The sequence below is a fragment of the Chaetura pelagica genome, unplaced genomic scaffold (genome assembly GCF_000747805.2).
Source record: "Chaetura pelagica isolate M959 unplaced genomic scaffold, ChaPel_1.0 scaffold344, whole genome shotgun sequence".
Taxonomy (NCBI): Eukaryota; Metazoa; Chordata; class Aves; order Apodiformes; family Apodidae; genus Chaetura; species Chaetura pelagica.
Genome location: NW_009953098.1, coordinates 7,769,992 through 7,786,637, shown reverse-complemented (window position 1 = coordinate 7,786,637; position 16,646 = coordinate 7,769,992). Strand labels below are relative to the sequence as shown.

At 42.1% G+C, this 16,646-nt stretch overlaps 2 protein-coding genes across 2 annotated transcripts in view; one reads left to right on the top strand and one right to left on the bottom strand.

Moving 5' to 3' along the window:
- Window positions 1-11,829, top strand: part of COL4A6 (collagen, type IV, alpha 6) — a 123,336-nt gene extending 111,507 nt beyond the window's left edge. Inside the window, 17 exon segments of the mRNA XM_009997235.1 lie at window positions 409-552; window positions 808-933; window positions 1,236-1,385; window positions 1,630-1,728; window positions 2,259-2,333; window positions 2,727-2,834; window positions 3,587-3,694; window positions 4,113-4,184; window positions 4,944-5,069; window positions 5,317-5,433; window positions 6,242-6,403; window positions 7,346-7,444; window positions 7,692-7,838; window positions 9,274-9,390; window positions 10,114-10,305; window positions 10,538-10,824; window positions 11,375-11,829. Of these exon segments, the coding sequence (XP_009995537.1) occupies window positions 409-552; window positions 808-933; window positions 1,236-1,385; window positions 1,630-1,728; window positions 2,259-2,333; window positions 2,727-2,834; window positions 3,587-3,694; window positions 4,113-4,184; window positions 4,944-5,069; window positions 5,317-5,433; window positions 6,242-6,403; window positions 7,346-7,444; window positions 7,692-7,838; window positions 9,274-9,390; window positions 10,114-10,305; window positions 10,538-10,824; window positions 11,375-11,635 (2,390 nt within the window). The 3' untranslated portion in view covers window positions 11,636-11,829.
- A 2,796-nt stretch (window positions 11,830-14,625) lies between these two features.
- The window catches only part of ATG4A (autophagy related 4A, cysteine peptidase), an 11,680-nt gene continuing 9,659 nt past the window's right edge, over window positions 14,626-16,646 (bottom strand). The window contains exons 12-13 of the mRNA XM_009997234.1: window positions 15,860-15,971; window positions 14,626-15,527 (exon numbers count right to left, since the gene is read on the bottom strand). Of these exons, the coding sequence (XP_009995536.1) occupies window positions 15,463-15,527; window positions 15,860-15,971 (177 nt within the window). The 3' untranslated portion in view covers window positions 14,626-15,462. The remainder of the gene's footprint in view (window positions 15,528-15,859; window positions 15,972-16,646) is intronic.

The window sequence follows — 16,646 nt, the reverse complement described above, 5'->3', positions numbered from 1 at the left end:
GGAACAGTGAATTAGATTTATATAAGGGAGAGAATAATGCACAAACCAAATGGGAAGTAAAAATTTACAATCTTTTTGGTTATTGGCACCAATACAATAACAGATTATTTGGAGAATTCAGTGTTACTTTATGTGGAGAGCAATAGAGCTACGACACTGCATGTTGCTCTCTTGGAAGTGGATTGGATTTTGCTCTCCAGTGGAAGCAGGACCAGGCTCTCAAAGGTGAACTGAAAAGTGCTGGTTGAAAGTGTCATGAGTTAGAGACCCATGAGAGAAGTGGCTGTGCTTGCACCATGGAGTTTGGGTTTGAGTGGTTGATCCATGCAGCCTCTGCCTGCCAGCAAGGTAGTGCAATGTGCCAGAGAGACTCATTTTCCCTTTCTGTTTCTCAACTTTTCTAAACAGGCGAGAAAGGGTCTCCTGGCCTGCTTGGTTTCCCTGGCATGCCAGGCTTGTCTGGTGTCCCTGGGGTGAATGGGTTTAAAGGAACTCCTGGCACAGCTGGAGGAAAAGGGATCCCTGGAGCTGTGGGACTCCAAGGTCAAAAAGGTGAGAAGCAACTGAAAACCTTTTGCTGGCTGTGCAGCAGGGGGACTTCGGAGGTGTGAGATGTCTGTACTAAATGCTTTCTTATAAATACTTTGTTCTTTTCCTCCATGTGAAGCCTGGTTGCCAAAGATGCTGAGCACTTGCTGATAAATTTGCACCAGGAAACAAGAAAGTTCTGTTTTTATCTGCCAGCTTCTAGTGTTATGCCCTTCCTCTAATTAGTTTGCAAGATTTCCTGACTACTTATTTCTTCAGGTGATAGAGGTGATGTAGGTCCACCTGGTCTTCCTGTTCTTGGGCCTCCAGAACAGGCACTGAAATTCAAAGGAGACAAAGGAGATCCTGGGTTAGCTGGCCTTGGAGGATTCCCTGGACCTAGAGGTACTTCAAAACATTGTAGTATCAGTTCCTCAGTAACTGTGCTTATTCGCAATGGAGTATGGTCTGTCCTTTTGACAGCACCTGCAGTATTACTGTTTTCTATTCTGTCACTCATGCTCTAGCAAGATTTGCATATGGCAAATACGAATTTTGAGAAAAAAACATGTCCTTTGAAGCTCTGTTCTGCAGAGCTAATGCCATCCCTTCCTCTTTAAGGGGAGCTTTGAGTAACTGGTCAGTTGGCCCAAATGAGCTGAATGCCTGTATTATGAAATGAATTTATACTCTATTGTATAATCCAGGTGATAAAGGAGTCCCAGGAAGCCGTGGACAGCCTGGTCTCCCTGGTCCAGTTGGGTCAGCAAGCAAAGAGAGGGGTTTTCATGGTGACCCAGGCTTCCCTGGTCCACCTGGACAGCCTGGGCTGCCAGGACAGAAGGGTGCACATGGATGTAAATACCTTCTGAAGTATCTTCATCTTCTCTAACGGCTCTTAAGAAAATCCTGTGTTCTTCTGTATGGTACTGCTGTAGCAAAGCAGCAGAAGCTGGTTGACTCTTTCTTTTCAAAACTTCCAGATTGTTTCTGTTTGGCTCATACTGTTGAATGACACTATGGACAGTATTTCTTCCTACATCTTTGTGGTCTGTTATCCCACATGACCCAAACTTGGAACAACAAGAATAAAAAGCGAAGACTAATTTTGGGTTGTTTTGTTGGGTTTTTTTCAGGGTTCAGATGGTATCGCAGGAACACTTGGATTCCCAGGACCTATTGGCCTCCCTGGTCCAAAGGGTAAGAAATCTTTCATAGTATATATGATCTTCCAGTACACACAGTCATAATATTCATAACTGAAATGAATGAGTAGTGTTCTAGGAGTATCTGTTGCTCTTCAGTGAGTGGCTCCAAAGTATAAGTCCCCTTGTAAGGGGCTTCATTCAGAGAAGACCAGTTCCAAGGCAAATGCCTACATACTTCATGGTCCTTTGAAGGTTTGGCCACAGCACTGTGTGAAACATGTTGGACAGAATGAAGGGCCCCCTTCTTTGTCATTTCTGTGTCAAAAGTATCCCAGGCAAGACGTTGCGGAATTACCCATAGGCATTTGTCTTATCATGCATTTGCATGAGTCAGTTTGCATCTATTGCTATTTATAACCTTTTTCAAGCTCAGGTACATCACTTACTATTGTCTTTGTTTCCTCCATAGATTTCAGGTATAGGCAAGGTTTATTTTCATTAACAAGGCTATTGAGCAGCCCTGAAAACTACTCCCCATAGTCAATTAGGGAATGGCCTCCCCACCTTGTCTTTCTTTTCCAGGTGACCAGGGAGAGTCTGTTGGCGTTCCTGGTGTTGCTGGAGCAAAAGGAGAGCGAGGGGACCCAGGTTTCCCAGGTAAAGTAGCCTTTTATTACTCAAGAACACAAAATTCTAGACATGAAACAGGATAGCACTGCCCAATTGGGGTATTTTTTAGTATATAAATTTACATACTTTGGTCCTCTCCTGGAAGTGAGATTTGAGGAGTAGGGAATCCAGGTGGGGCACAAATCTGGATGATAATTAACATGTCTGAGAACAGCCCCATTCTAATGCTGGATCCCACTTCACCTCTTGAGGAGGGACTTGTGAACTTGCACTGGCATCTAGGCAGTCCAGTGCAGGGCCCTGATCATTGCTAAGCAGACACTAGTGCTACAGCCTCAATATAATGTGTTTCTTATTCTCTTCATGCCTTCTTCCAGTTTGACTTGTGCTACAGCATGCTGTCTGGTTTTATCCTTTCAGGAGAGAGAGGGAGAGAAGGAGCCAAGGGTGAACCAGGCTATCCAGGAAGCACTGGGGTGAATGGACTCAAAGGCAGCCCAGGAGATCTTGGCCAAGAAGGACCAGCAGGTACTGGACTGGGCATCTAAGTTCTGCAGTTCATGATGTGACTGTGCAACAACCTCACCTTGTTGTTTGCCTCGCCCTGGTTGGCCTGTCTCAGCTGAGGCTTATACAAGAAGATGGGAATTTTCTTTGGCACTAGTGTGAGGTGTCACCTTGTCTTGTCGTGACTGATCCTGTGGAGCAACCATGTGGAAACCTAAAGGAATTAATTTAACACATAGGGAGGACCTCAATAAGATACAAGCAGTAGCAGCTGCGTTGCTACTGCTTACGGGCAAGACTGCTCTAAAATCTTGCTTTGCAGCACTTCTGCCCATTTCCTCTCCAGAGCCAAACTTACCCAGAAGGTAAGTGTCTTTGGGTAGTGGTGTAACTATAGAAGGTAGATTCTCAAATTGTTATCAGGAAAAGATGAGATAACAGTGTATGTTTTTTTGAATATTTTATTTGAAAAACAGTTTTATTAGTTATTTGGTCTATTAACTGTTCCAGCATGCCACTTGGTGGATGATAAAGAGTGTCACTGCTATGATTGGGAAAAAAAAAACCTATCAAATTAACAGTTTGGTACGTGTTGTGCTAGTAGTAGTTGCGTTGGTACTGAGGAGAGATTTGGATCTGGTTTTGCTTTATTCAAATAGCAGTTTATTCACCCATCTTGTGAGCTAAGTGGGGGAACAGAAGCTGTAAGATGCAACTTTGGGCTGTTCCATCCTGGATGTGTAATATGGGAACATTTTTATGCTTGTTCTTAGGAGTCCCTGGAAATGCTGGGCTGAGAGGAATCCCTGGGCCACCAGGACCTCCAGGGCAGCCAGGATCTGTTGGATTCCCCGGAGCTCGAGGAACAGCAGGACCTAAAGGTATATCTGGAGCCTGCACATGGGGGCAGAGATTGGGTCAGAAAACCAGTATTTCAGCCAAGTTTCACAGCAGGCAGGCAGTACTCATGTGTGGGACAGCTGTGCGTGGGAAATCAGTTCATTTCTTGGCAATGTTAGAGTAGACACCAGCTGCTTGAAACGAGCAGAGGAGTGGTTGGAAAGAGGCTCTCACTTGGTTTGGATCACTGATGGGTGTTCATTGAGGGTAAAACCAGTGAGAGCAGTGGGAGGAGTTTCCATGAAGGGGGCCTGTGTGAAGGAAAACTTTACATCCTCGGTTCCCCTTTCTGTCAGGTTTCTCATACACGTTGTTGTCTCCATGAAACACCTTATGCATTTCCACCTAAGTAGATTATTTGCTTATTTGATAATTTATATGTTCCCAATGTCTCTTCAGGGTTTCATGGATTTCCAGGTTTAAATGGTTTGAATGGCTTGCCAGGCACAAAAGGATCTCCTGGAACACCAGGTAAAGGAAATGTGTGACAGAAGTGTTGTAGCTGGGGAAATACATATACTTGTCAGTCATAAGAGCAGTGTTCCCTACAAAATTCTCCTGTTTCACCCAGTTCTGGATCTAATTATAACCTGAAGAAAAATCTCAGGACACTGAATGTGCATGAACAAATTAATCTTTGATGCCAGTAAGAATCAGATGCAGCCTGTGGAGTGAAGAAGTTTTTCTAGTGATAGTTGTCCTTGAACTCCTTGAGGACTGTGTCACTGCTGGAAAGTTGATGGAATGAAATCATAAAACGTTTCCATTTCTAATGGATGCTTGATTTTAGCAGATCAGCATCAAATGCCTGCTTTGAGTTGGGCTTAGTGGTGGCATATTTCCTTTCTGCTTTCCGTAGCCCTCCATTACATGGAGCTCAAGAAAGACATCAGTAAAATCAAAAGCTAATTTTGTTGATTAGAATCTGTATTCTGCTTTTTGCAAGCTTCTGCTGGATTTTTTCATATTTTTAACCATATGAAATAGAACGTGGTTCTGTTTGAAAGTAGTGTTACACTAACTGTAAAGAGGTGGAGAAAGACCTTTCCAAAGAGGCTGATTTAGTCAGTCATCTTGTAAAGCAGCACTTAAAATTTATGGCAGACATTTTAGGCATGAAAATGGACCAACAGTCTAATTTTTTTATTACAAGTCAGTTTGTGTAATAATTTAACTACTGTTAGGCAATATGAATAGGCTCTCTTACCTTTGCTAACCCTGTTTAATTAGGTCTGAGTGAAGCTGGACTGAAAGGCCCTGCAGGTCTCCCAGGTCCAAAGGGTGAAGAAGGTTCTCCAGGCTTGGCTAGAGGAGCTCTAGGATTCCCTGGACCAAAGGGCTCATCAGGAGACATGGGTAAATATTGGTGCTCTGGAAACAGGGTGTATTGCAGCTCAGGTTAATGGGTTGTATGGTCAGCAGAGTTACCAAAGAGAGCTCCCAAAGCCACAAAGGTGGTTGGTAGTTTGACAAGTAAATATTAAATCTGTGATGTGCTTATATATTTAAGGTGTCTCTTTGTTCTCAATATAAATGGTACATGTCTGTGAAGATCACTGAAGAGCTCTGGGTACACTCTCTCACTTTGTATTTCTTATTCAAGGACCACCTGGACCTGTAGGACTGCCTGGCTTGCCAGGAACACCTGGAGTTTCTCTTCCTTCTGATATACGTGGGAGACCTGGGGATGCTGGCCATCCAGGAACTGATGGGAGTTCAGGTATGAAGAAAGGTCTCTTTGGGAAAGTGACCTAAGGGGGTTTCTGTTTCTTTATGTGCATCCTTTGAAGAGCTCTCAGAGGGAACAACTTGGATGTGTACCATCACTTCAACAACCTTGGTTTTAGATCAAGGATTGAGAATGAGAAGATTTGTTTTCAATTCCTGCTATTCCACCTATTGTGGTACTGAAGACAGACTTGGGCACTAAGGTGGGTACTTAAGTCCAGCACGGTATGTCTAGGTTTGGACACCAGCTCCATTTTGGACTGTGGTTTCCACAGCTGTAATCATAGGCTCTGTGTAAAGTTTACAAGTATCCTATGTGAGCTGGGAGGCAGCAAAGCTTCATTGATACTTAGAGGTACATAAGAAGCACTTGCCGTAGGGTTGAGAGCCAAGTGCAGTTGGAAGGATTTGTCATGATGCCATTGGTACCTATTTAGTACCTCACAGCCTTGTCAGAGAGGCTGGGACTCTAGGCCTTTCTCTGGCCAAGGATTTGCAGTCACTGCTCTCATCCTCCTAGGAAGTGTCTGAGTCACCAGCCTGGCTACCAGGTGGGGCAAGGGCTATGCTAAAGCCCAGAATTTGAAGCTAAATTACTGTGGTTAAAAAGACTTAAATGTTTATAAGACCTAAGTGGATATAAGCAGTTGGAATCTGGTTCTTTTCCAGGAGGAGGAGGAGAACCCTGAAAATATAGACACCCAAACAATGAGTGTCCTCTAGAAAGATGCACTGGGGATAGCCCCAGCATTTACTTTGCCTGAGAAGTGGATTGTGCTGATTACACCTGTTACCTCCAGGTCTTTCAGGTCCTCCAGGACCACGAGGGCCCCCTGGTCCAGCTTCTGACCAAGGTGACACAGGAAATCCAGGTTTCCCTGGTGTTCCTGGCTTGCGAGGCATTAAGGGTGATGTGGGACTCCCTGGTCCAATTGGACTCCCTGGAGCATCTGGATTCAAAGGTAATAGTGCCTTGACGGGGTCTGGGTGTGATTTAGCAGCTGTTTCCTTGTCTATCCTGTGCTTAGGATAAATGCTTTGAAACAAATCTTTGTTCAGGTGTAAGCACATCAGTTTCTTGTCCAAGTGTTCCCTTTTGGCCCATGCAGGTTTTACCTACTGACTCCAAAAGCAGAAAAGTGAGGCCAGCTATACCACATGCTCTCCAGTGTGTCCCTAATGATTTTTTAATTTATTTTTTTTCCTGGGCAGGTGATGACCATATGCAGTGGTGCTGTGCTTGTTGGCCACAGTTACCCACTTGCATGTGCTGTCTAGGCAAAGAATGGAGATCCTGTTTCATCCCACCTGTCATATATACTCAGAGGCATAGTGTGGTGGATTTAGGTCTCTGCAAGAGGCTAAGAGGACTGTAGGGGTTAAGACCTCTTGTTCTGCGCTGAGGTAGGGAGCAGGTTGCTCTCTCTTCGGTGTCTGCCAAAGACGACTAGAGGGCAGCTAAAAACAAGAACTGTAGTAGTAAGGTTTTGAAGAAACTGCACAGCTCAAAAGCCAGGAAAGGATGGAGAACCATTGCCAGGTGAAGACCTGTATGCTGTCTTTGTAGACTGGCAGATGCCCATGCCTCTGTACTCTGCATTAAGATGGATTCCAAACAGAAAAGATGTGTACTCCCCAGACACTTCCCTTGGGTTACCCGAGGAAGGGGAAGAATGCTCCCAATAAAATGTGATTATGTAGCAGTGGAAATTCTTGTCTTGAGGCTTTGCAGCTGTTCTGAACATCAAAATCGGGCACAGAGTTCCTTAAGGGTTGTGATCTTCTCCATCCAGCTGAGCTGCTTTTGCCATTGCTGCCATCTGTGTGTTTCTTAGTGCCCCAGCTGTAGAACAGAATCAGGACTCTGCTTATCCCCTGTGGTCTTAAGCTGTATATCTTTGCAGGTATAAGAGGGGAGCCTGGTCTTATGGGGATGCCAGGAAAAGATGGGCCTCCAGGGGATCCTGGCTACCCTGGGCTGAAAGGTGAAATGGGCCGTCGAGGTGAGTTCTGGAGAATTTGAAAAGCTGTACTTTATTGCATGTGGTTTGGGCTGGACAAAATTTCACAGCTCTCTTAAGGGGCTTAGCTGGGGGACTCAGCTTCTTACAGATCTAAATAAATTAGAAAGAGCTTGACATAACATTTTTTAGAAAGATACCCAGTCTCCTTTGTGTCAGTATTATCATCAAAACTGTGTTTTTTGGGTTTTTTGTGGGGTGCTTACCCTGTCACTTGCACTGTGTTCAGGTCTCCCTGGCCAACAAGGGGCTCCAGGTACAACCCCACAACCAGAAGAAATCACAGCCCCTGCAGGCTTACCTGGTCTGCCAGGCATTGATGGTGTCCCTGGCTTTGATGGAGATCCTGGATTTCAGGGCCCAGCGGGAAAACCAGGTAAAAAGTACACTGAGGTCACTGACATGTTGACCTTATGGAAGAACAGCACTGCTTTCTCACATGCATTAGGAAGGTTTACAGGTTTTTCTAATAAAGGAAGTATTTCCAGCAAAACACATAACAAATGTCATGTTTTGTTATTATGAGAATGTATTCGAAAAATTCTGTTAATGCACTTTTATAGTGTTTTTTAATTAGGTTTCCACAATCAGGTGTAGCAGCCTGTGATGTAGCTGATACCAGCTCTGGTACTAGCAGGTGGAGTGGTCATGAAAATGATTCACCACTGAGAATTATTTGAATTGTTGATTAAATACTGACCCTGGAGGAGTGCTGGAAACTTGAGCCTGCCCCACTGTGGTTCATATATAACAAAGCAACAGCTGGCTCTCCTAGGCCCAGCAAGTGCCTGTGATTCCTTTCTTACTCCTGCCATTTAGGTGATTTTAAAATGTTAGTATTCTCTTTTATCCATGAAAACTAGAGCAGGAACATCTCACTTAGCACCAGTCCATGCACCATGGACTGTTATCCTGACTCCTATCACAGTGAACAGAACTGTATAAGTTCCTGGCTTCCTGTTCTTAAAGGGAATGAATGTGCAGGGAATAAAAGCTAAGAGTTGTTATTAATACTGGTCAGGCAAGCAGGTAACAGGCACTGCAGAGCAGAGGAAAGAGAGGTTCATTGGGAAATTACCCCAATTTATGTTATCTTTAATGCTTAATCTTTACAAAAGTTGTGCAAATGTACACCCATCTGTTTCCCAGTCACATGTTTCTTTATACTCACATAAACCTCCCACATCACTGATCACATGCTGGTTCTCTAGCTCTGTGCAACCCACTGCCCTTAGACTTTTTAAAGATTTGTCAGTCAGATGCTCATCATCAGACATTGGGGAGAGGAGGGGAAAGATTAATTTAGTTCAGATCAGTGGCTTTAGTATTGCATAATGTTTAGGCTGAACATCAAGGCCAAGTTAAACAAAATAAGGGACTTAAAGTCTTAAGCAAAATTTCAGCAAGTTAGCTCAACTTTCTTCAGCTTATAACAGCTGGACCATTATTCTAGAGGATTCTTGTTTTCACAATGGCAGGAATCTTGCGAGACAGAGATGGGAGGAGTTCACAGACTTCCACAGCCATCAAATTGAGACCCACATCTTAGGTCTGATGTGGCTTCAGGCTAAAAAAAAGTAGCTTATCCCAGATCTCAGTGTTGCATTTTTAGCCTTGTCTAATTTTGAGCTGCAGCTCTTGATCCTGTCACAGTCAGACTGTGTAGAATCCCTGTAAGCAGTTGCTTCTAACTGCTGCTGTTGAAGAGTGAGCTGTCAGTGTGGCTGCTGACAATGCATTGCTCTTCTGGAGTATGGTTGCAGGCATTAGTATGCGGAAATAATGATAGTAATAATTGTATTTAATTTCAGGTGCAAAAGGTCTGCCAGGAAGATCTGGTTTGAAAGGACGTGATGGTTTACCTGGATCACCTGGCGCAGTTGGGGATCCAGGACCTTCGGGCACCCCAGGACCACAAGGATTTGAAGGTAGTTTTATGGTGTGGGGAGCACAGATGAGAAAGAAGCAATCAGTTCTGCAAACACCCTCCCCACCATCCAATTACCTTGGAAGATCAGGGGATGTACACGATCTTACGTCTTGTATCTGCCATGAATTAAATTTAATCTTCATTGAGGAAGATTGTCACGTGTCATTGTTGTCTGTCACTGCTGGTGTTTCCCTAGGTACAATTCTGAACATCTTTTGGTTCTAATATTTTGTGGGAGTCATCTTGATGATCTAAAAGAGTGAAATGGTATTCATATTGAAAACACCTGTGAAGGCTGGATAGTTGAGGAAAGGCACAGTGAGAGAGAGAATGTTTGGATTCTGCCTCAGATTTGTTGTACAACTTTTGGCCTTTCAAAGGAATATCATCATGAAGAGCACTGTAGCAAAAATGAATTTATTCAGTTTTGGTTGATGCTTTGAGATCCTCAGAATTATTGTACTCTGATATATGTGGTAACAGATTGGCACCAGAGTTGTTGAGTAAAGAGAGAAAATTAAAATAAAATGAAATTACATGCTACTTTGAAATGATTGCTTTTGGAACTGGTAATTCTAGCTATTCATATAACACCTCTCAAAACTTGCGCTACTCATGGTACGAGACTGACATAAACATAATTACAGCAATGCCAAAACCAGGTACAGAGATCCAGCTGATGCCCTTGATGTGTGTTAGTGACTCCTTTTCTGTCTTCTAGGTGTTGCTGGAAAGCCGGGCTCAATTGGTTTTCCGGGAATGCCGGGTCGGAGCGTGGGTGTTGGATACACTTTAGTGAAGCACAGTCAGTCGGACCAAATCCCACCTTGTCCCATTGGAATGAATAAGCTCTGGGATGGCTACAGTTTATTGTACGTGGAGGGGCAGGAAAAGTCACACAACCAGGATCTTGGTGAGTTGGAAGAATTCCCTTGGGCATAAGAATGTAGGCCAAGATCCCATTTCAAATGGACGATTTTCATTGGTACTGCATGAGGTTGTAGCAGAGATGGTAGAAGTCTGCTTGGCCAGGGTCTGTTCTGGGAATGCTGTCACTTATGCCATCCTCTGCCACTTGTGCCTGGTGTGTATGAGCTGGAGCATTTGGCAGATGCTTGGTACAGCCTCTTCTCCAATGCTTCCAGGTTTTGCTGGCTCGTGTTTGCCTCGCTTCAGCACCATGCCTTTTATTTACTGCAACATCAACGAAGTGTGCTATTACGCCAGTCGAAATGACAAGTCCTACTGGCTCTCCACCACTGCTCCTATCCCCATGATGCCAGTGGACAGTGTTCAGATCCCACAGTATATCAGCCGTTGCTCCGTCTGCGAGGCACCTTCCCAGGCTGTGGCTGTGCACAGCCAGGACATCACCATCCCACAGTGTCCGCTTGGTTGGCGCAGCCTATGGATAGGATACTCCTTCCTTATGGTAAGGGTGCTACTGGTCATGCAAAAGCAGCTTTAAACATTTCTGGATCTTATCTTTGATTGGGTGACTGAGACTCTGTTGTGTGAGTTGCTTACAGGAAACTAGAGCCCTGTAGCTTCGTGCCCTGGTGCATTTCTTTATCAGCTGACCCGCTGATAAAGTTTGCTCATGTTGAGCTGGCCTTCTCACCTGCACTGCTCAAGTTCAGTAGTAACATTGATGCAGTAATTCTGTATTGCCAGTCATTGTTCTTCAAACCTTTAAATATGGAAATGCTAATTAAGCTACAGCATTGTCTTAATCCCCTTTCTCAGTGGAAAAATAACATTTTCTATTGCACGTTCCTAGAATCTAGTTAGTGTAGGATTGTTAGAAAACTATGAAGTCAGTGTTATTGTGTCCAAATTTTCCCAGCTTGCAAATGGAAAGCCAGTTTTCCATTATTCCAGAGTTGTATATTCAGCCTAAGGACATTCCTTTGCTTCTTCAACTCCTGTTTACTTCCCATTCTGTTCCTGTGTACTCATTTAAATCAACCTCTTCATTTCAGCACACTGCGGCCGGTGCAGAAGGTGGAGGTCAGTCCCTTGTCTCACCTGGCTCTTGCCTGGAGGATTTCCGTGCTACTCCATTCATTGAATGCAACGGTGCTAGGGGCACATGCCATTACTTCGCAAACAAATACAGTTTCTGGCTGACAACTGTTGAACAGTCACAGCAGTTTGTCAGTGCTCCTCCCTCGGAAACTCTGAAAGCGGGACAGCTTCGCACCAGGGTCAGCCGTTGCCAAGTGTGCATGAAGAACTTGTAGTAACACAAGCACAGTAGTATTAACAGTCTTTGCCACCTAAGACTGGACATCACTGATGTGAAGAAGGACAAATTCATAAACCTGTTGTGTGTGTGGTTAATGGGTGAATCAAGACAGCCAGCGTTCTACAGAAATCAAGTTCCAGGTCCAGCAGTTTGACTGCATACAGAGGAGGAAAAGACCAGTGCTCTGAACCATCTTTTTTTTTTTTTTTTTATTAATGGAACATGGTGCTATGCTTTTACTTCAATAGGGTTGTTTTCACTTATTGATGGCTACCTCAGAAAGTCTCTGTGACTTCCTCATGCACACCAAAGAGTAACTGATGTCTCACATGACACCACTCCTCTGGCCAAGGCATATGCCAGTCATCAACAAGAGAGACTGCTCAGAAGTTGTGCTTTATTAGTGACTTTGCAAACAGTATTTTGTCTAGTGTAAGGGAATGAAGGCTCATTCTTCTATGAAATACAGAGCTAGCTAAAATTTATCAGTGTATTGTAGGTGACTTAGAAACACTAAGCATTAATGGTTGATAACTGACTTCTTAGGAAGATTTGTTTTGCTTTGCTTTATTAAACAGACTGAATGTTCTTTCCTTCAGTGACAGGCAATCAATTCCAATGCAGACTCCCATCCACAGCTGACTGTAAAGAGCCACCCCAGTGAAAAATGCAATTTTTGATGCAAAGATGAATCCAAAACACCTCCAGCATGTTTCATAGCTTTCTATTGAAATATATTCCAGGTAAAATGTCTGCTTTGAGGTCTGTGCTTCTTGCAGTCAAATGATGTGCAGCCATCAGAAACATTTCATTACTCTGAATGTGAATTTCCTTTCTGAGGTAGCCCTGGCACACTTGTTTTGTAGTTATTCATGATGTATGTATTTGAAGAGTAGAGGCTTTGCTAGATAGCCTGCAAGCTTATGCAGACACTGAAGTAAGCAGTTACGGGATGTACATTTTTTACTCCCACAGACACGATGTATTGTACACTTCTTCCTCTGGGCTTTATTTCTGTTACTTTTAAAAATTGTTTTTCTGGTGTATGCACTGTTAACTAGTCACACTTCCTTTCAGGGTATAATTAAAAAAGTGCCACTAATTGTATTATTGTTGTACATTTTGAGGGAAAGCCGTGGAAAAGGTATGCTAATATATAGAATTAATTCATTTAGTTGCGCTGAAGTTGTTATCATCTCCTCTAGAGTGAAGCATATTAAATCCTTTTTTATTGACATTCTAGGACATTTGAAAGAAGTGCCTTGCAAATACACTATCACCTTTCTTTAAAAAATCTTAAAAAACAAAATTGTTCAGCAAATTATTATTAATGCAAGAATGAGATGTTCTTTTAAAGCATTATTTCTTTACTAGGCTCTAGGGCTAGCCAGAACATGCTTGCTTTTAAGCAGATATTTTTACCTTTAATGATTATTTACATGCATATGTAGTATTATCTTCCTAATATGGGGTCAGAGAGTTCTGCATGTTCTAGAGTTGAGCCCCACTGGAGATGAGCAGGGAATTGGTGAAGGACAACTTACCCTTTCATTTATCTTGTTCTCAGTTATGAAAGATCAGCAACTGCTTCGTTTGTATCTTGCAAATATGTTTAAGGCATTTGAATGCTCCCGAGTGGCAATTGTTTTATGCATAATATCTAATCTACTCCTTAGCTGTCCTAGCACAGTCTGATCATATTCTATTTGCATCTTGGATTATGCAAATGAAACTGTAAAACACTGTGTTCACACAGTGAAGCTTACTAGTTTTTGAAAACTGGTGCAAATAACTGACAAACTACCATGAATTTTTCAGCCACTGGGCTGCCATGGTGCAGGGGTGTCAATCAGGTGGTGTCTACAGGGACTCGGTTTTATTTTTTAACATGGACACATGCAAACAAAATTAATACATTTTTCCTGAATCAGAGCCTTATGCAGTTTAAGCACCACTGTCTTTAGGGAGCAGATCCTGTTTTAAGAACCTGGTTCTACTGCTGTCAATGTCCAAATTTCCATCACATTCAACAACACTTTCCCACACTGGTTACACATAAGCCATCCTCGGTCAGGTGCCTGGGTGGGATAGGCACCAGGCATTCTTCCATTAGTCCTATTCTCACAGATCTGTTTACCCCACCAAGAACACTGTTTCAGGAGGGCTGCAGGGCCAGAACCTCTTCTCTGAACAGTGTTTACATACCAGCTAAGAGCTGTTGGGGAACAAGCATGCTGTATTCCACTAACTGATTTTAATTATTTTTATTTTTTAACTTAGGTGCTTCACCTTTTTCTTTTAGCAGTTACTGCTCAGGACTGAATATTTCAGAGGAAGGGCTTCATTTTTATTCTGTCTGTGGGGAGGAGAGGGCTACAGTTGCTGTTACATGAACAATAACTTCATGTATTAATTAAGAAGTAAAGCTGTTTAGAAAAAAATAGCTTTTTCTTCCCCTCTCCATAAACTATGCATTTTTTTTAAGTGTATATTTTCCAAACTGGTTAATAAATGTTGAAGGCAAGTAAGATGGAATATTATCTGGTACTCTTGGAAATCACAGTGGCCCTAATCAAGAACTGCAAGTGAGAGGAGACAGTGTTCAGTATTTCTCTATGTTGTCATTTATTAGTGAAGATGAAACGGTGTGATTCATGTCCAGTACACTGCCATGACAAAATGACCATAATGGGGACTGTCTGATAGTAAAAAGGAACTTTATGATGGATTAAAAGATCTTTGCCTTCAATTATTCTGAGCTGTTTTCCTTACACCTGCTCAAGAGATAATCTGCCTTAGAAAGAAAACTGCACAGGCTGTTCTGATAAACCTGTAGAATTAAGGCACTTTTACCAAAACACATTTCAAAACGCATCAAGTCAAAAAACAACAGTTAAGTAATTTGCATATGCCTATATATTAAGTTTTAAGATAACCTGGTTTATAGTTCACACAAATTAACAAAATATAGCAGCATACAACCTATGAAAAGCTTAAGAAATTTATTAGATGCACATATAAAGTGCTGTAACAGAGAAACTTGTGTAAATCTTTTTTAAAATAAATAAGGTACAGTTAAACCACCTTTGACTCATTTTAGCTCCAAAAGAAAAGTCAGCCTGTGTTTAATGATCTGAATTTTAAGGTCAAGGTGAAATATATCATAACTGTAACAGTGGTTGTGATCTATAGCAACTATTTGAGTCTCCTGTTCCTCTTGAGGTTTCCCAGAAACAGGAAGGCTATTGCAAAATGTATACATTAGACATAGTTCCTTTTACAGAAACATTTTTGTAATAAAGTGTGGTTGCTCAAATACATGTTAAAATATTTAACAAGGAAACAATTTTCTTCTGATCCAGTCGATCTTTTAAACAAGACAATGTATTTTTTCTAGGAAGCAGCCCACAGGAGGGAAGAGAAGTAAACATCCTCCTTAACTGAAGACTGTTTTGCTTTAAGAACTAAGCTATTGCATTATATGAGAGCAAGAAATATCCATTGGGGTTATCCCTTTCTCCAAACATACAGCCCAGTGATACACTTATTTTTGCCTTAATCTGAGAGGTCCATTTGTCTTCAGGAAAGACACATTAAAGACGTTCCCTTTCAAGGGTCTTATAAGATGATCTTTTACTGCCTTTCCATCTGGGTAAGCTCTGTGACAGCAGGAACTGTCCCTGTTGGAGCTGTGGATGCTACGAGGTTTTTGTGCTCTGCTATCTGTAATTTCAGGCACTTTGGGGCTAACATGGCTGTTTAAGTCAATGCAATAATATTAGCAAATATGCTCAATACTCAGAAGGGTCACCACAGTTTCCTTCATACACTCAGGATTTCAAATTCTTCTTCCAATTCAAATAGTTTGTCAGTAGATTCAATGAGTTCTGGAAAAAAAAATAAACAACAAAAACCCAAGCAACAATTTAGAATCTAAAGACATGCCTGATTTTTTTTACTTAAACACATCAAAACCCCACATTTTTCTGGAATGTGTCCTTCAAAGTATTTTGTAAGATTAATTAAAAAAAAGATAACTATACGTGCTAGCAAATGTTATGTGCCCTGTTTGGGTAACTGATATTCTGTACAACAGGCATTTAATCACATGGTGATTGCTTCACACATAGGAATCCAGAATTATTCCACCTGTGATTATTCTTCTGTTTGCTAATGAGGAACATTCTGCTGCACATCAGACTGTCAGTCAGTACTGCACCTGCTCCTGTGGTTGTCACTTCTGGCTTTGTTGGAGGTATGAAAGGAGGCCAGTGAGGTGGATGCTTCTGGACCAGCTCAAACATCCGTAGACTCTGTTGCTTTAGAATCTCCTGAGGACAGAATAGTTACACTTTAAAAGATGCCTCAAGAGAATCTTCAAACATTTAAAAAATGTCTCCTTAATTAAAAACATGTTTAATGATGTATCTCAATGAAAAAAACAATGGCTTTATGCAGATATACATTGAAAAGCTATTCTTTCAAGTATCTGCCATTGGGCATCACTGCTTCACAGATCTCTGTAGGATTACTTGAAAACTGACCTACAAGACAGATCTGAACTGTCCTACAAGTTATCACTGTGTTACAATTAGCTTAATAACTGTACACCTGTAATTTTCTTTATTTGTAGCAAACAGACACCAAGAACATACAGCACTTTCTGCCTTTCAAAATAAAATTACTTGCATGCACCTCTCTGTTCAAGTTTTCTGCTGATCAATGAGACAAAAGACAGATCTAGCAGCTCCAAAAAAACAAGTTTTGATCAGGAGAAACAAGGTATTAAAAGCCAAATCCCACTCCTTTTCTATCAGGTAAGCTACATCATATTCTGTATTTCAGTTGTTTACAAACTGGTTTTGTTTAACATGCCTTTAGAGGTTGATGTTACTTCACATTCACCCTTCTATTGCTTAGTATAACAACTGCATGCAGAAATGTCCCCAAGTCTTTCTCCAGTGGCAGCAAGCACCTTTTCTGTCCCCCCGTTCTGCAGGGGCGTG